This window comes from Ipomoea triloba, chromosome 9, assembly GCF_003576645.1.
Source record: "Ipomoea triloba cultivar NCNSP0323 chromosome 9, ASM357664v1".
Classification (NCBI taxonomy): domain Eukaryota; kingdom Viridiplantae; phylum Streptophyta; class Magnoliopsida; order Solanales; family Convolvulaceae; genus Ipomoea; species Ipomoea triloba.
Window position 1 is genome coordinate 7,069,636 of NC_044924.1, and position 19,326 is coordinate 7,088,961.

Genomic DNA, 19,326 nt, shown 5'->3' on the forward strand with positions numbered 1-19,326 from the left:
ATTATTATTATATTAAAATTTAAATAAATTTAAAATTTTAATATAAAATACTAATATTTGGCACATATTTGTTGCGCATTGTTCATAAGAAAAACTAATCTTAATTACATGCTTATGAATTTTTGTTCGTAAAATAAAATACATTATAATCTGATTATATATATATATAATTATATATAAAATACGAGTGTAACTGTATTTTTTTTTTACATGATTACTATATTTATTAATGCAATTTTATTCAATATCTATCTAAAACACAAATAATAAAATATATTATTAATCATATTATAAAATTATTTTGTAATTAGATCTATCTTTTATGTTCTACTAATAATTTTGTTTTTGGATACGGATAATTATAACATTTGAATATATATATATATATATATATATATATATATATAGTGTTTAAAAATAAATATAAAATATTATTTAAAGACCTTATGGTCCACCAGTAGTGTAGCTTCTCAAATGAGAGATTTCAGATTAAAATTCCAGTGTGACTTCAGTAGGTTGAGAAAGTATATATGAGCATATATTACATTGTAACCGTCGATAGTACTAAAAAGAAAATTGAAACCCAATTACTTATAAATTTAATAACCAAAATAATTTTAATGCCATATAATTATTATCTTTCCTAAATATAAGATATCATATTTCAAAAAAAAAAAAAGAAAAAAGATATCAAGTATATATTTTGACCTTTTTTTTTTTTTTTATTTTTAAAATTTATTTATTATAAAATTAAAATATATTACTTCCTTATACAGTAATACATTCGCATTTCGCACAATAGAATTACTAGTATTGGATTAACTGCTACATTCTGACGACGAGACTACTGGGCAGTGACGAGAGCAGGGACTGCAATTCTGCAAAGAGACAGTCGATCGCGGAATTTCTAAAGAGAGCAAAATCCTAAAACCCTAAAAGGTGTTGGGAAGGAGTGTGTTGAATGATCGCTGTCGTTTTCAATTTTGATCAGTTGCTGAAGGCTGTTAACTTCATCGTCTTCAATGGGAGCTAGTCGAAAGCTTCAGGGCGAGATCGACCGGGTGTTGAAGAAGGTTCAAGAGGGCGTCGACGTCTTCGATAGCATTTGGAACAAGGTCAAGCATTTATTGTTTGATTTATGGAAAACGAATTTTGCATTTTTCTTTGTTGTTGTTCATTTTATTGATGAATTTTCTGCTTCTTCAAATGGAATGTTAAGGTTTACGACACTGACAATGCGAACCAGAAGGAAAAGTTTGAAGCAGATTTGAAGAAGGAAATAAAGAAGCTCCAGAGGTATAGAGACCAAATTAAGACATGGATTCAGTCCAGTGAAATCAAGGATAAGAAGGTAGCAATCTGCTGCCATCTGCGTCACTTTACATCAATGTTTTCAGCTATTTTCTTTAAGTGGCGGCTGGTTTATGTTTTCATATATTTCATATACATGTCCAACTTCATTTGTTAGTTTTTATATCAACTCTCAGTGATTTTCTAATTACTTGATATTTTATTGGATATGTTGCTGTTATTCCTTTAATATGCATGTATGGAGTATAATGCAGGTCTTGACTATGAATTTTCTTTGGTGCTGTTGGACATAGGTCAGTGCTTCTTACGAGCAGGCTCTGATGGATGCTCGCAAGGTCATTGAGCGTGAAATGGAAAGATTTAAAATATGTGAGAAAGAAACAAAGACCAAAGCATTTTCAAAAGAAGGTTTGGGCCAACAACCAAAGACGGTATTAAAGATTATTATTCTAAACTCCCTGTAAAATGAATTACTTGAATTTCTCTAATCTGAATGGTGGAATTATTCAACTGAAGAAGTTTTTATGTTAGATGCTGCCTTTATATTTTTTAATAGAGTTCATTTAGGTTGAAGATTTTTTTGTGGGAAAGGAAAGAGAAGGAAAGTTGACTTGCAATTGTTTGCCATTTCTTTCATTTTACTTTCTTTGCTGAACTAGCAATGCACTAGGCTTTAATTTCAAATGTCCCGGTCTGAATTTTGATTCTATGCTTTTATCTGTTGATGATTATCTGAGTTTTGGATTTTAGTGTTTTACCTTTTAATAGTTGGATTTTAAAAATCTGAACCTTTCTAGCTGTTGGACTATAGTAACCTTAATATCAAGCTCTTATTTCATCCTATATTCTGTTTCTATCAGGATCCGAAGGAAAAGGCTAAATCAGAGACAAGAGATTGGTTGAATAATGTGGTATGGACCTGATTATCTGCCTCTTGGTATTTATAGTTAATTTACTTGATTTACACTGTATAGTTCAGACATAACCATGTTCATTGAGGGTTTTAATGCTTTTGGGTGGTTTTCAAATAATTTTTCAGTCCAGCCATAGTAAATGTAATATGAATTGTTACATTGGTATTGCTTTGGGCTTTCAGCTCCTAATTCCCCAATTTTTTTTAAAAGTGAATTTGACTGAACCTGCCATTTTACCTCTATATTTTGAAATATTTTCATTTCATTGATGTTCCCTCTTCTTCATTGTTTTGTCCAATAAACTAATCGAGTAATTTTATAAAGATTCTTGTGCTTTTCACATGTCTAGGTTGGGGAGCTGGAAAATCAAATTGATAGTTTTGAGGCTGAACTGGAGGGATTGACTGTTAAGAAAGGGAGAACAAGACCCCCGAGACTGGTAAAGAAAGGGAAACATCTAGCATTCATGAGATTTTGTGTGTTGTAGCCTTCTTTTTGTTGATGAGAGATCTGCGTTTTACAGACACATTTGGAAACATCCATTGTTCGGCACAAGGCCCATATCATGAAACTAGAGTTGATCTTGAGGTTACTTGATAATGATGAGTTGAGCACAGACCAAGTCAATGATGTTAAAGATTTCCTGGATGATTATGTGGAACGCAATCAGGTTTGCTTTGGTCAATCAAGCTTCCTCTATGTGTGTGTCTGTTTAATCTCTTGTTACTCAAAGACCACAAATACTACTTTATAAATACTGCGTATTCTGAAAATTATCACAAAATTCAATATAAATGTTTTGTTGACTTTAAATATTTTTTTTCTTTATTTTTAATTACTTGTGCACAAATGCACTTATTACATCTGTGCTATTTTGGTTGAGATATTTCGTCGCATATGTAGGACGAGATTTATTTTATTCCATTCATATTCTGCTTCTGCTTTTAGGAGGACTTTGATGAATTTGCTGATGTTGATGAGTTTTATAGCTCCCTACCTTTAGATAAGGTGGAGGCTCTTGAAGATCTAGTCTCCATCGGTCCCCCTGCGCTTGTTAAGGTAATGTATTTCTCTGTAAATCTGTTTTGCTATTTTTTTGTCTGGTAAGATTTTCACCTTTGTTCTCTCCTTTGAACAAATATTCTGTTCTCTCATGTTCTTAATTGTGACACACCAATTTATTGAACATATGAAGCAAATGTATAGATTTGGCAGGAATTTAACAGGTCTCTGTTGCTTTTCTGAATGATTTCAAGGGTTCTTGTATATCCCTAGCTATTAATTATTTATTACCTCTCCAAATGTTCAATCACAATCAGTCATTCAATTCAAATGCATCTTCATTTACATCTCCACTGCTACTCTTAAACCACCATCCGTTCTCAACCATTGAACCTTTGAATACTGCATCATGAAGCTCTGTTCTTATAGTTTCCCTGATGCTTTCATATCTTTTAGTTGTTGGATCCATATATTTTGTGAAAATGATTCCTCCTCAGTGGTTTATTACCACAAGTGCTTATTATTGTATTCTGATGAGGACTTACATGGGGTGGGGACCTTCCCACTTTTTTTTTCCCTAAGAGTCTTTTTTTATTGTTTGCTTTTAGTCATCAAGGACATCTACTTAGTTCATTCCTAGGACAAATATCATTGTATAAGTTTCCTTAATTTTTCCTTTGTCTGGCAGGGTGTTGGTGCTGCAACAATAAGCTTAAAAACTTCTATAGCCACATCACCTGTTCAAGTATCGGTATGCTTCTAGTCTTTCTCATTATTAGAAAGATTTGAACGGCATAGACAATCCATCTGTTTTGCATTCCTTGTCCTTTCTATATATATATATTTTTGTTTTTGTTCTTGTTTTTTGTTTTTTTCCTCTGGGTTAGGGATTGGTCTGCCCTTTCTGGGGCTCTACAGAATGATCCTAGTTAAAAACTTGAAAGGGGAACTTAAATATTATTATGTAACTTCTTATTCTTCTTCTTATTGTTATTGTTATCAATATGCTGCAGCCTGCAGTTATCTGCATATGCAATGGGCATTTTAACCTATGTAGAAGTAGTGGTTACAAGTCATACAAAGTGAAGTGTCAACTTTTAGCATTTCGAACATATGGATTATGTGAATTCTAACTGGATATAGATTTCTATTGGTTTGTCATCTGTTTGCGGATCTTTCATATTTGCTGCTTAATTTAAATTACCCTGGTTATTCCGCTGGCTTGTAATAGGATTTCTTGATTCAGGTGGGGTTTTTACTTCTTTCTCAGAGAATGTAATTTAATATATTTATAAACTCATTTTTGTATTTTAATTAAGGTTTCAGAGAACAAGAAGATTAAGACATTAACTTTGGCTAGCATGTGATTGTTGTTTGGTTTCTTCAATATGTGTTTCTATTATGACCTGTTCACTTCGTGTCAAAGAATGGGGAAAAGGAAAATGTTTTATAGGGAAAAGTTTGTAAAAGCTTTTTAGTTTATATTGTGGGAAAACATTTTACAGTTGTTTAGTTAGGGATATTTTTAGGATAAAAAAAAAAAAAAGAAGCATAAAACATCCACATCTCGATCTGTCACTAAAAGGTTATCTACAGGCATAAAAAGTGAGGTTTCCAGGATAACTATTTTAGTCAAATGAACAATGTAAGATAGTAGTTGTAAAATTTTTTATGTGAAAAAATTTTTGTGCCTGTTTTATGCAAAGTGAATGGGGGCATAAATAAATGGGACACAATTATGGTTCATATTGCATCAAATACTTCCACATTTCACTATGTGCAATGTGCCATTTTAAAAAAAATAAATTAATTACTCTCAATAAGTGTCTCTGAACTACTTTTCTTAGTTATACTAGGTGGGAAGAAAAAAGTCAGTGATTAATGAAAAACATTGAGCTGGAGAAAGATTATTAACTTTATTGTGGGTGACACACTGCTAGTGCTAATTTTTGCTTTTATTATTTTTTACATGAATCAAGTGATGTTATAACTATTGCTTATCCTTAAATTAAATGGCTTGCTTTGCGTGATGCTGCTGGTATAACATCATTGATTGCCTCTTGCAGGCAACAATAACATCTTCTGTAGAACAAGGTGGTTCTGCTCAGGAGCAAGCAGAGGAAACTGCTTCCCGGGAGACTGCCTCTGACACAGTTGCAAGGACCCCACCTTCTAAAGCTACTGTGGCTAGTTCTTCTGTTCCAACAACACCTTCAAGTAGCCACATGACTTCCAGTACTAGTCATCTCAAAACTTATGAGTATCCAACTGCCAACTGCTTCATCCTCTCTTATGTTCTTGTGTTCTGTTGGATCATGCAGGTGCCGCCATTGCTTTGTCTCCTACAAATGTGTCTAATGCCACAAAAGATGAGGAGATTATGGGCTTCCCAGATCGGAAATCTTCCCCAGCACTTTCTGAAAGTGGATTAAGAGGTGTTGGTAGAGGTGGCCTTCCTAGTCAGCCTGCAGTTAGTATTTTGCTTGGTTCCAGTACCAATGGTGCTATGGATGCTATTCCTTCATCTACTGAAGTAGCAAAGAAAAATATTTTAGGATCAGATGAAAGACTTGGGAGTGTTGGAATGGGGCAGCCTCTAGTTTCCCCCCTGGCTAACAGAAACATCTTGACACAAGCTACTAAGTCTAGTGATGGAATGGGCTCTACTGATAGTGGTAATGTTGGTGAGTCTAATGTTATGGCTGGCAGGGTTTTCTCTCCTTCAGTTGTGCCTGGCATGCAATGGAGGGCTGGAAGTTCCTTTCAGAATCAAAATGAACTGGTGTGTAACTGACTTCATTTTTGGTCAATTATCTTTCACTTTCATGATTGCCTGTTATGCATTGTATCTCATTATTTTATTTTCTCATGTTAAAGAGGTGCATTTTAAATTCTGCGACCTTTGTAGGATCCTTCGACTAATTTATACTGCTGTTCGACTGAATGTAAAGTCTATTCAAATCTAGTTGTTGTTGGCTGAAAATTCTATTTCTTCATTTTGTTTATTACGCTCTAAATATATCTTTGGGCTAATTAGTCCTTAATAATTCTCAACTGTATTGATTTTAATCTACCTATTGCCCTACTATCTTCTATTATTTACCAGTTCTTGACAGAAGTATTGGCCTATCCTGAACTTATTCAAACCAATCTTATTCAATTTTATTTCAATTTATCCTCAGTAGGTGCCTAAAAGTCATTTGTAAAGTATCTTTTCTTGTACTGCCACACATCCATCCACAGGTTTATGAAATATCAGTACCATTACTAGGTTAAATTATCCAGCTGTATCTTTTACCAGTCACTGTGATTAACCGGAGACATTTTCTGTGAATCTCTTGGCTAATATTTGATTCTATAACCTATTTGGTCAACTATGTTCAGTTCACTGCTCAAGTTTAACTTAGATAGTATTATAGTTTAACATTATTACCTACCTGCTTTGTCAGGGGCAGTTCCGTGGAAGAACTGAAATTGCTCCTGATCAGAGGGAGAAATTTTTGCAGAGATATCAGCAAGTACAACAAGGAGGTCAGATTAACATTCTTAGCATGCCCATGCTTAGTAGTGGAAATCAAAAGCAATTTTCTGCACAACAGAATCCACTATTAACACAGGTATTGTATTTTGATCATGGCAATTTGCTTCTCTTTTGCTCAAATGTGCTCATATCTGTGTAGGATAGTTGACAGTTGAAGTCACACGTGGAATTGTGTGAGACCTATGTTGCCAAAAAGAATGCCATTGAATCTACAGGGCTTGTATTACAGTTTATTGTGGACAAATTTGGTTATTAATTAATTGCTTGTGACTTTGGACTGCACAAGTGCACATATATTCACCTGGAATTTTTTGTCTCCATAAGTTGTTTTGATAATAATATGATTTTTCCTCCAAGGCTCTAATGACGAGAAATTGAAAAGACATGAAAAAGAGAATGTGGACAGTGAATCCATGAGTTAAAACATACCTTTTGTTTTGTGTTTCATGATTTGGCCAGATGCTATAGTGAGTTTTTTGTTTTTTGTTTTTTTTTTTTTTTTCTGCATCTCATTATACCTCCAATTTATTTTCATGATATATTTCAGTTCAATTCTCAAAGCTCCTCTGTGTCACCTCAACATGGCTTGGGAGTTGCCCAAGCAGCTGGTGTTAATAGTGTCCCTTCATCTGCATCATTGCAGCAGCATACTGGTGTGATCCATCAACCATCTAATCAACAAAATTTGACATCTACAGCATCTAGAGATTCTGGTAATGTTCGATAGCATCTTCATGTAATTTATTTGTCCTGGCAAGATCAATGTGTTCTTTGATCCTGCTCTGGAGATTGGCTAAGTTGATATTTGATAGACACACAAACTTTGTTTACTCTGAGGTCTGTGCACTTTCTGTCTCCATACTTGCTTATGGTTTCACTTGTTTTCTATCCTATTTCTCCATTGTTTAAAACTATTGAAATATAAAACTAGAAACCCTTGCGTAGCCCTTGTTGTTACCTAGTCCATTATGCAGGCCCATTATATTCCCATAGAAGCATCGGTATTCCTCTCTGAATGTAAGAAATATATTATTATGAATATAATTAATAGTCTTGTTTTCTTTGGTTTTTCACATATTTTGCTCCTGCTTAACAGGCGAGCGGTGGGTATTTGCCACCTTCTAGGCCTTCAATTCATCAATTTCAACAAAAACAAAGCTTAGGGGTTAAAAACCATTAATGCAATGCACCTGTCATAAGAAAAAACACAAATTTCAAGGATGGATTTTACTCCACAAATAAGTTTTAGGAAGAGCAATTTGTGCTTTCAGTTAGTTTTGTACTGCCTCCATCACTTTTTCATTGGCCCTTTTGAGGCTTTGACCAGGCAGGCCGGTACATAGTTGAAGGAAATGTCATTCAGTACATTTACAGCTCCAATCTTGTTTAATGTTAAAGGACATCTTGGAAAACCTGGAAATGAATGTGGCTAATAAAAGATGGATTAAAGGATTAACAAAAATTCAAAAAGGCAATGGCACTTCTTGGAAGATACATCATACATTAAAGCATATTTGCATTACTTTTTGATCTTACAATGTGGTTTAATATTTCTTTCTTGAAACTGAATACATGTGTTATGATTGTTAGTGTTATCTTAAATGTTTGCCCCAGCAAGTAATTATTTTTGAGCTGCACAATTGCCTTTGTTGGTAATTTAAAGATACAAGGTGTGTTATATGGTACTCCATAAAAGGGATTAGTAATTTGCTTTGAGTTTTCACGGTGTAATTATTGTGGGACATGCCAAGGGGAGATGAGTAATTAAAATGGGATGTAAATATTCAAGAATTTGATTTCCATACCTTGAGAACTAGTTTCTTGATATTAAATTCATGGTAGTACACTAGTACTATATGCTATGACATTTGAAAGCTATGATAATTGTAGTAAGCCTACCTCAACATTTCCCTTACATGCTTTGTAGTGAGCTAAGGTTGTTTGTACATCAATGCAGACATGAGCCACTCAAAAGTGGAAGAATTGCAGCAACAGCAAGCCCTTCCTGAAGATTCGCTGGCTTCTGCTCCATCCCCTGGTCCTGGAAAGACTGAGGATGATTTGAAGACTTATGCATTAGAAACACCTGTAAGCTTAGTGTCTATATGTTTTATACATTGTATTTACCAAGTGAGAACTACTAGTTTATTTTTCTTTTTTTTCTTGTTTAATTGATTTTATTTGCTTCTGGATAAGTTGCTAATCTATTATATAGTGGTTCTGCTGTTTTATTATACCTTTGATCAGTAAGCTATGTAGAGGAATTTTCTCTGGGCTTGTATCATTTCAAGAAAAGTAAATTTTTGCAAGCTAATCCATTGGTAGTAGCAAGAGATGACTTTAAGGACCATATTGTGGACTGTGAAATGAGAGCCAAACTCCCTTGTCATTTAACTAATTAATGGTCTTTGATCCTCCATCCCTAACCCTCCAAACAGAACAGAAAGAGAGGCTTCTCATATATCCTTGTATTGAATTTATGAAGTGCATGAACATCACTTTAGTTGAGAAGGCATGTTTTAACAATTTGAAGAATTAATCCATCAGTTTGACCTCAATGGTAATCCCTGAAACCCAAAGTTTGATATTTGGTTGCTTTGATGTCAAGTGGTAAGACATTTTGTAATATAAACCAGAGGTCAAATTGGAAAGCTTAAAATTTGGCTTTTAAGAACTTTGCGTGCCAAGAGTTGTCTGATAACACAAAAGTATGTAATGTAAATTTGCGTTTATCATTTAAAAGAATACATCTTCTCTTTAACTTGTTCAAAAAAATCCTGTTGCAGGGTGGAGTTGGCAGCCCTCTTGCAGAGCAACCCCAACTGCCGAGGGATACAGATCTCACTCCTGGTCAACCGTTACAATTGAATCAACCATCAGGAAGCCTTGGAGTCATTGGTCGAAGAAGTGTTACAGATCTTGGTGCAATTGGTGATAACTTAAGTTCATCACCTTCCAATTCTGGAGGAATGTATGACCAGATGTACAACTTGCAAATGCTTGAGGCTGCTTTTCACAAACTTCCTCAACCGAAGGATTCTGAGCGTGCTAAGAGCTATACACCGGTATGTTCATGATCATCCTGTATCTGCTACAGAACTAACAAATGCATGTCATTGAAGTGTTATGTTTCCTCTGACTCCTGACAGAAGCATCCAGTGGTGAGCCCTCCTAGCTATCCCCAAGTTCAGGCGCCCATTGTTAACAATCCTGCCTTTTGGGAACGACTTGGAGCTGATGGCTATGGCACTGACACCTTATTCTATTCATTTTACTACCAACAGGTGCTTTTGGAATTTGATGTTAGTTCCTATGCATGCTATGCTTTGTTTTAGTGGTCAGGTTGCGTGATAGTGTTCTATTTTAATGTTGCAGAATACTTATCAACAATACCTTGCTGCTAAGGCGCTGAAGAAACAAGCTTGGAGATATCACAGAATGTACAACACTTGGTTTCAGCGGCATGAGGAGCCAAAATTAGCTACCGATGACTATGAGCAGGGGACATATGTTTACTTTGATTTCCATATAGCCAACGATGAACATGCTGGGGGGTGGTATAGTTTCTCTTGTGCTTGTGTTAATGTCTTGATGAATTTGATTCATGTTCTTTTTTCTGAGTGTCCACTAGACCACTAGTTAAAACTCACCTTTCCCCCCTTTCTATGGCACAATATTTAGCCTCGCCCGACCATTAATGGCTTTTATCTTTCATCAAGTCATTAAAATGTTATAACATTTTGCTTCCTTGCTGCCGAGCAGGTGCCAGCGGATCAAGACGGACTTCAAATTCGAGTACAATTACCTTGAAGATGAGCTCGCGGTGGTTTAGAAATTTTGTAAGCATATTATGGTGAATTCCTTTTGCCATCAAAAGTATGTATCTTTGAAGTGAACCGTTTAAGTTTCAGTGAAAGAGAAACTTCTTAAAGTTCTTATCATGTATGGGATCGGATTTTCATGTTTTGTCGAAACTCGAATACATGCTTGTTTAGTTATTTCAACCCATATTCAGTTTGGGTGGTTACACTTACATTTCATATTTTTCACGGGTCCAAATACTTGCCATCACGTTTGTGGGGGAATGGGGCGATTAGTCAATCCCAAATATAATTATAATGTGCATCATGTGTTCGTGAACTATTAATACAAGTTAATTTTAGAATAGTACATTAAAATAAATTTGCATTATATTAAAATTAACACTATGCAAAATACAATTAAACTTTACAATTCGGTTGAAGGCATCATCATATTATAATAAAATCAAAATGTATCAAAATACAATTGAACTTTACAATTCAGTTGAAGGCATCATATTATAATATAGATATTGACACGAACTCTTGATGTCATTCGTGTCAATGATTAAAGTTTGGTAGTATGCATGAAGTGACCCTCCCAAATAAAGATTTGGATTCGAGCTCCAGTGGAGACGGTATTAACCGTAACAGGGTCAGTAGTAATATAGTAAAGCTGTGGCGTTACGAATACATACATTCTCCAGAAAGTGATGGAAAGGACAAAAATAAGCACAGATCCACGCAATTCTCTTCAGACTGCCATAAACATCGTTACATTATATATATGTTTTACCAAATCATAATTATTAATTCAACACCACCCATGCATGTAATAAATAGCTGATCTGAGATTGTTTCAAGGATAACCTCACAATGGCAGGTGACTGCTTCAATTCACTAATAAGCCCCAAAACTGAATCCCTACTATCCAGCTGAGCCATCTTTCCCTATATAAACTCTCAAGTCAGGACAATCACTCCACAACAATTCAAGCTTAAAGAAAAAAATAAATAAATAAACAACAATAATATATCAAAAAAAAATATACATTATTATCTAAAAAAAAAATAATAATTGAGATTGAACGACGTGATGTCGGTGTGTAGGCATACGCAGTTGAGCGCCAGATCGGCGCTGATGGTGGCGGCCACTGCATGGGTGTTGATGAACGGCGTGGAAGGGCTGGGCGTGAACTGGGGCGACATCTCGTCTCATCCGCTCCCGCCCAAATCGGTGGTGAAGATGCTGAAGGCCAACGGGATTAAGAAGGTGAAGCTTTTCAACTCCCCGGAGCCTATCCTCAATGCCTTGGCCGGTTCCGGCATTGAGGTCATGATCGGCACCCCCAATGCCCTCCTCAAAGACTTGGTTAATTATAATGTAGCAAAGGCTTTTGTCAAAGAAAATGTCACTCGCTACAACCCCACTTCTCCCGATGGCGTCAAAATCACGTATGTATTTATCTTTATTTTAATTTATTTTAATCAGCACTGGTCGGACAGTAACACCTAACGCCTAGGGTCAAGTTAGGCCTCAACTCAGTTGAGACGGGCGAGTTAGACCCTAGGAAGTAGCTTAAGCTGAATTTTGCAACAGTGATTTTAATAGGTTCATATAACCAGATATTAATTAATAGTGTATATGATCTGTTCAATAAATAATTATGTGATTGTGATGGTACTCGAACCTGAAATAAACCTTGCAATGTTGTATTTAATTGATTATTATGCAGGCTTGTGGGGGTGGGGAACGAACCATTTCTCAAGTTCTACCAGAAACTGGGATTATTCAATGTCACATATCCAGCGCTTGCGAACATGCAGAAGGCACTGAATGAAGCCGGGATCGGTAAAACCGTCAAGGCGACCGTACCGTTGAACGCCGACGTGTACATGTCTCCGAAGGAAAAACCGGTGCCGTCCGCCGGGATGTTCCGCCCGGACATCCTGGATCAAGTGAATCAAATCATCGAAGTACTGGACAAGAACGACGCGCCCTTCATGATCAACGTCTACCCGTTCCTCAGCCTTTACTTCGGCAACGGCAGCTTCCCCGTAGACTTTGCCTTCTTCGACGGCGTCGACAATCCTCTCAAAGATAACGGCAAAACTTACACCAACGTCTTCGACGCTAACTACGACACGGCAGTCGCGGCCTTGGCGCGTGAGGGCCACGGCAAGATGACCGTTACGGTCGGGGAGATCGGCTGGCCCACCGACGGAAACGAATTCGCTAACGCTTCCTTTGCCTCCAGATTCTATAACGGTTTTACTAAACACATGGCGTCCAAAAAAGGCACCCCGGCCCGGCCCGGGAGCGACATTGAGGTTTACATGTTCGGGCTTTTCGACGAGGATCAGAAGAGTATTCTCCCCGGGGACTTCGAGCGCCACTGGGGGATCCTAGGCTACGACGGTCAACCCAAGTTTGACCTAGACCTTTCCGGCGGAAACGGAAAGGGGAAGATTCTCACCGGCGTGCCGGAGATTCAATACCTCCCTAAGAAATGGTGCTCGGTGAAATCCGACGTGAAATTCACCAATCTCAAAGCCACAATCGCCTACGCCTGCGACCGCGCGGATTGCACGGCGACAAGTAACGGCTCGTCGTGCCACTCCCTCTCCGAGGCCGAAAAACTTTCCTACTATTTCAACGCCTATTTCCAGGCCCAAAACCAAGCTACTGGGAGCTGCAATTTCGGCGGTTTAGCGGAAATAACCACTAAGAACTTGTCTACCTCCTCCTGTAACTTCAACATCGGCATTAAATTGCCGGAGGCGCCGCCGCCGTCGTCACCTGGCGAAGATTCTCCGGCCGATGGTTCTCCCGGCAAACCTAAGTCCGCATCTTCTCGTTCCCTTTCCGGCTCCGGCTTGCTGCTATGTACGGGAATTTTCTTACTACTCCCATTGTTCTTCTTGATTAGAATTGACTAACTTTTTTTGTTTGAGAATAAGCTTTTTGAGGGCTTATTATGCATTAGAAACACAAGGCTACACTGATCTGAGAGCTTATATCATTTCAAGAGAGTTTAATTATATATATATGCACCTATTTGTATGGTACATTCGATGGGTTTAATTTATATTTTTTATTTGTCTAAATAAAAAATATTGAATATTATCTGAGCATTGTTCAGACTAATATATTCAAATTTAATGTACGAAATATGTGTAAAATAAATGTCTTACATGATATTCTGTCATTCTGTGTTTGGACTGATATGCTATATATAAACTGTAATTAAGCTATTTTTATTCATGTTAAATATATATGTATGAATTAAAAAAATACTTAAAAACATCGTAATATAGTATAACTAATCTACTACTTAATACCACTTATTCTATTTTATTACTTAAACTAGCTTAGTTACCCTCTTGCATTGATATATGCCAGGATACAGAATGACATGTGACATAATTTTTCATAATCTGGCTCTGTTTGCTAACATATAGTTAGCTTATCAACCAATTTTGGTTTATTTGGTCACTATTAATTATTTGACTTGGTTAAACAATCAATATGAGTAAGTTTGATTAATTAGCCTTTTGTAATAGTTTATTGCTCCAAAATGCTAAAATTAAAAAAGATAAGTAATTTTTTTAGATCAACTTTTTGAGAAAGAATGTAATAAACAACTAATTAATTTACCAAACACTTTTCTACAATAAACTAATGTTATCAACTAGTCAATCTCACTAACCAATCAACTAACGCTAACAATTATTTACCACCCTCACTGGGATAGTACCCAAGCATAAATTTTGTGAACACAAAACCATATTAATTGGCGTGATCTATGAACAGCAAAATCGTCGGATTGATTATGCTTATGCCAATGAGGAAGTAGGTGCTATCTTCAGGTTCGGTCTTTCATTCCTCGCCGAGGACTCTTTCGTGCTTGCTTGGGGTTCTTGCTTTTTTGTTTAGCAGCCCCGGACCACATTCAATAGCTACCATACCACTTCACGAAGTGAGCCTCCACCTAGACATAGAAAGTCCTTTTCTAGCGACTTTGCCTAAGACTGAGGAAAGCCCCATCCCCGAGTCGGTTAATGCTCAGCTCTTTCGGACTTCAAGTTCCATGCTTCCCAATTAGCCACTCATCTTGCGCTACTATTGAATCTACTTTTTGATTCACTATGCTTCCTCTTGTTACCCCTATTAGTGCCTTGATGCAGTGTACCCTTTCATGCTAATTAATTGATCAAAATTCATGTTAAATTTTATATTATATTATTTAATACACTCTAACATAATAGTATATGTTTAACAATTATGTCAATTTTGATTGGGATGGTGTTTGAATTGAACCTAAGACCTTCTAAAAATTAATGAGTGAGTTAAAAATAATAAATAGGTAACGGAATATTCAGTTAAACATAAAAGTAAATGATATAATAAAGGGTAAAGTAGAAAAAATAAAAAAAAATATTAAAATCAAAATAATATGAACCATTGATTTCAAAAAACAAGTACACAACATTTTTTAGTTTAGGGCCTAATTTTATTGACTCTTCATTTCAACAAACAATCATACCAACATTTTTGAGTTCCCATTAGAACCTAACCTTAATGGCTTTTATTAGGTTTGTATGTATAGTATGTATAGATAGATAGAGTTTGGGCCATGTTTGTTTTCCGATTATGTATTAAATATGAAGTTAATTAGTTTAACATTGTTATGAACTTTCATATGAAAAAGTTTTGGTAGTAGGTGATTATTAACATACTAGGTATAAAAATAATAAAGTTGGGAATGTTAATAATAAAGTTTGCTAGGAATGTTGATGTGGAAGACGAAGTAGAAAAAGAATTCAATGATATATTATAACATTTTTGGAATAAAATTATAAATAAGAACCAAGTCATTGAAATTAAGTTTGTAAGGATGTAAATTTAGAATAAAAAAGTTAATAAAAGTAATTTATGAATTTTTTTTAGATAAACTTGTTATATATGCATTCTTACAAAAGTCAGTGATTGATACATCACCTTTAGATAATTTGAAATGTACGGCCGCCTAAGAGTTTGATTGAAGAATGTGGTTCTCTATATTTTAAAGATCCTATTTCTCATTTGCTAATAACAATTAAATATTATGAGCTATATATACTATATACTAATTATTTTAAAAAAATCTATTAGTTTGATTTTATAAAATATGCATGTATGCTTGAATTTTTTTTTATTAAAAAAATCTAAAAAAATTAAAATCCAACTAATAATTGTAATAATGGTGAAAGGACAAAAATAAGCAGAGATCCATATAATTATGTTAAGACTTGTCCCATGTTTTACCAAATCATATATCCTCAACATGTTTCAAGGACAACCTCACAATGGCAGGTAGCCCCATAACTGAATCCTACATATACTGCGCCATCTTTCCTTATATAACCTCTCAAACTCTACACAATCACTCCACAGCAAGCTAAAAGAAAAAGAAAAAGAAAAAGAAAGAAATACTAATAATTGTAATAATAAAAAAATTATTTTATAAACATAAAAATATTTTTAAAAAATAAAATTACGATCTATCGAGGTGATGTCAGTTTGTAGGCAGTTGAGTGCCAGATGGACGGCGCTGATGGTGGGCGCCGCTGCATGGGTGTTGATGAACGGTGGAGCGGGCGTGGAAGCCGAGGTGGGCGTGAACTGGGGCGACATCTCGTCCCATCCGCTGCCGCCCAAATCGGTGGTGAAGATGCTGAAGGCCAACGGGATTAAGAAGGTGAAGCTTTTCAACTCCCCGGAGCCTATCCTCAATGCCTTGGCCGGTACCGGCATTGAGGTCATGATCGGCACCCCCAATGCCCTCCTCAAAGACTTGGTTAATTATGATGTAGCAAAGGCCTTTGTCAAAGAAAATGTCACTCGCTACAACCCCACTTCTCCTGATGGCGTCAAAATCACGTATGTATATATCTTTATTTTTATTTTAGTCATAATTGCAGTAGGTGCTTGATATTTGTTAGACCCTAGATAACAGCCTAAGCTAATTTAGTACACTCCTATAACTAGATATTAATTAATAGTGTATCTGGTATGTTCAATCAAATAGTTATGTGAACTTGATTGTGATGGTACTTAGTACTGTTAAAGTGGGCCGGCTCGTCCCACTGCGGGCTAAATTTTTGGCGGGCTTTTGCGGGCCAGCCTGTTAGACTCGCAGGCCAAAATTTGTGTAACTCTAACCCGCCTCGTGCGAGTTTGTGGGCTTCGCGAGTCGACCCACGGGCTTTTATTATTTTTTATTTTATTAATATATATTCACAGTGTATTACTGTGAATATATAAATATTCATAATTATATAAAAAAAAATTTTACTACTTAGCTTGCGGCCCGCACCGGTCGCGGGTCAATTTTGACCCGTCCCATTAGGCCGGCATTTTCGCCGGCTTATTTTTCATGATCTTAACCCGCCCCACTGCGGGGCGGGTGCGGGCCAGCCCGCGGACTTTGGCCCACTTGGACAGCTCTAGTGGTACTCATTTAATTGATTATTATGCAGGCTTGTGGGGGTGGGGAATGAACCATTTCTCAAGTTCTACGCCAAACAGGGCTTATTCAATGTCACATATCCAGCGCTTGCGAACATGCAGAAGGCACTGAATGACGCCGGGATCGGCAAAACCACAAAGGCAACCGTACCATTCAACGCCGACGTCTACCTCTCTCCGCCGTACGCTCCCGTCCCTTCCGCCGGGATGTTCCGCAGCGACATCGCCGATCAAGTAGTAAAAATCGTCGAAGTACTCGACAAGAACGACGCGCCCTTCATGATCAACGTCTACCCTTTCCTCAGCCTTTACTACACCAAAGACGTCTTCCCCGTCGACTTCGCCTTCTTCGACGGCGCCAAAAAGCCTCTCTACGATTCCTACAACAAAAAAACCTACACCAACGTCTTCGACGCCAACTACGACACGGCGGTCGCGGCCCTGGCGCGTGAGAATCACGCCAAGGTGAAAGTCATGGTGGGGGAGATCGGGTGGCCCACAGACGGCGATAGCTTCGCTAACGCCTCGATGGCCGCGAAATTCTATAACGGATTCATTAAACACGTGGCGTCCAAGAAAGGCACGCCGGTCCGGCCCGGCACCGACATTGACGTGTACATGTTCGGATTGTATGATGAGGATGAGAAGAGCACTCTCCCCGGGAACTTCGAGCGCCACTGGGGGATCTTAGGCTACGACGGTCAAACCAAGTTTGACCTGGATCTTTCCGGCGGAAACGGAAAGAAGAAGATTATGACGGGCGTGCCGGAGATAGAATACCTGCCGAAGAAATGGTGCGCGTTGAAATCGAACGTGAAATTGACGAATTTGAAGTCGAACACCGATTACGCGTGCGATCGGGCGGATTGTACGACGATGAGCGATGGATCCTCGTGTAACGGCCTCTCCGATACCGAGAAGGTTTCGTATACTTTCAACGCCTATTTCCAGGTCCAAGATCAAGCGGAAGGGAGCTGCGATTTCCAGGGTTTGGCGGAGGTGACGACTAAGAATTTGTCTACCGCCTCGTGTAGCTTCAACATCGGGATTAAATTGCCGGCAGATTCGTCGGCGGCATCTGCCGGCGGTGATAAAGCTCCGTCGTCCGGGAAAGATTCTCCGGGAACTAAGTCGTCGTCTTCTCATTCTCCTTCGGGGGCCTGCAGCTTGCTGTTGCGTAGGGGGGTTTTGTTATTACTCCAATTCTTATTCTTGATTAGAATTGGTTAATTTTTTAATTTTTTTTTTTTTGGAGGGGGAATAAGCTAATTAAGCTTTTTAACTACATGCTGCAAGGGATGGTTACGTTGTTTTCAAGCGTGTAGTATTGGGGGTTTGCTCGAGAGGGGCTGCCGGGCTGGTACTGTGCAAAACTGAAGGAATATGCTTAAAATATAATAAAACCTTAAAATTTCCTCTTAGATGGTTCTTCTATCATTTAATTAATTCTCTTAGCCATTTGCCTCTTCTCTGATCTCTCCCTAATTGCTTGCAAGGGTAATAATTGCATACAATGCACATGTGCGTTACAAGTATAGAGCAATGGATGAATTCCAAGCTTGCCCGCCGAGATTAGCTCAATGATTGGGTTGATGTAGATTCTATTTCTGTCCGTCGAGATTAGCTCAATGATTGGGTTGATGTAGATTCTATTTCCATTAAGAATAGAGAGACTCAATGTCTAAAACACTCAAAAAATTAATTAAGTGGGTCAATCTTAAAAAAAATTTAAAAAATTAATTAAAGGAGTCAGTCCCCTTTAGCCGGGGATCGGATAAGGAATGGGCTTATCATAGAAGTAATAAAGTCACTGAATTGATCAAGGGGGCTGAAGAGTAAGTAACCTGTTTGGTTAATCGAAAAAATGAATCTTATAAAAAATATAGATTATCAAAAAAATGAATTCCATTGTTTGTTGCTAGGAATATAAATTTCATTATTTGTCTTGGTTGGATTTGAAATGGTAAAAATTAAATTGAATTATGAATTTTAGACTAATATTGTCCTAACAATAATAACAATGTTATCTTTATTTCCCATTTCATGTGAAAAATAAAATATCAAAATCATTACGACAGTCAGTAGCACTTTAAACTACTTAGAATGTGTGTGACATTTTTTCTTTAACAAGGCTGCTGCAGTGAATGTGTCAGCAGGCTCGCCTGACCCTTTTTTTTTTTTTTTTTTTTTTTTTTTTTTTTTTTTTTTTTTTTTTTTTTTTTTTTTTTTTTTTTTTTTTTTTTTTTTT

At 36.9% G+C, this 19,326-nt stretch overlaps 3 protein-coding genes across 4 annotated transcripts; all 3 read left to right on the top strand.

The window, feature by feature from the left end:
• The first annotated feature begins 811 nt into the window (after positions 1-811).
• On the top strand, positions 812-10,808 carry LOC116029992 (general negative regulator of transcription subunit 3-like). 2 transcript variants are annotated; one of them, XM_031272065.1, is made up of 17 exons: positions 812-1,115; positions 1,220-1,351; positions 1,605-1,742; positions 2,172-2,222; positions 2,575-2,664; positions 2,749-2,895; positions 3,174-3,284; positions 3,916-3,978; positions 5,294-5,444; positions 5,549-6,009; positions 6,677-6,844; positions 7,316-7,481; positions 8,726-8,856; positions 9,555-9,833; positions 9,918-10,052; positions 10,144-10,325; positions 10,531-10,808. In XM_031272065.1, the coding sequence occupies exons 1-17, from the start codon at positions 1,023-1,025 to the stop codon at positions 10,598-10,600; spliced, it is 2,568 nt and encodes an 855-aa protein (XP_031127925.1). In that variant the 5' UTR covers positions 812-1,022; the 3' UTR covers positions 10,601-10,808. The 2 variants fall into 2 exon arrangements, with proteins under 2 accessions (XP_031127925.1, XP_031127924.1); XM_031272064.1 differs by having other exon boundaries at positions 813-1,115; positions 5,294-5,462.
• An 887-nt stretch (positions 10,809-11,695) lies between these two features.
• On the top strand, positions 11,696-13,507 carry LOC116029223 (glucan endo-1,3-beta-glucosidase 8-like). The gene is made up of 2 exons (XM_031271134.1): positions 11,696-12,022; positions 12,304-13,507. Exons 1-2 carry the CDS (start codon positions 11,709-11,711, stop codon positions 13,505-13,507), a joined length of 1,518 nt encoding a protein of 505 aa, XP_031126994.1. The 5' UTR covers positions 11,696-11,708.
• A 2,615-nt stretch (positions 13,508-16,122) lies between these two features.
• LOC116029501 (glucan endo-1,3-beta-glucosidase 8-like) lies at positions 16,123-18,327 on the top strand. Its single transcript, XM_031271553.1, has 2 exons — positions 16,123-16,490; positions 17,090-18,327. Exons 1-2 carry the CDS (start codon positions 16,123-16,125, stop codon positions 18,306-18,308), a joined length of 1,587 nt encoding a protein of 528 aa, XP_031127413.1. The 3' UTR covers positions 18,309-18,327.
• The last annotated feature ends 999 nt before the right edge of the window (positions 18,328-19,326 follow it).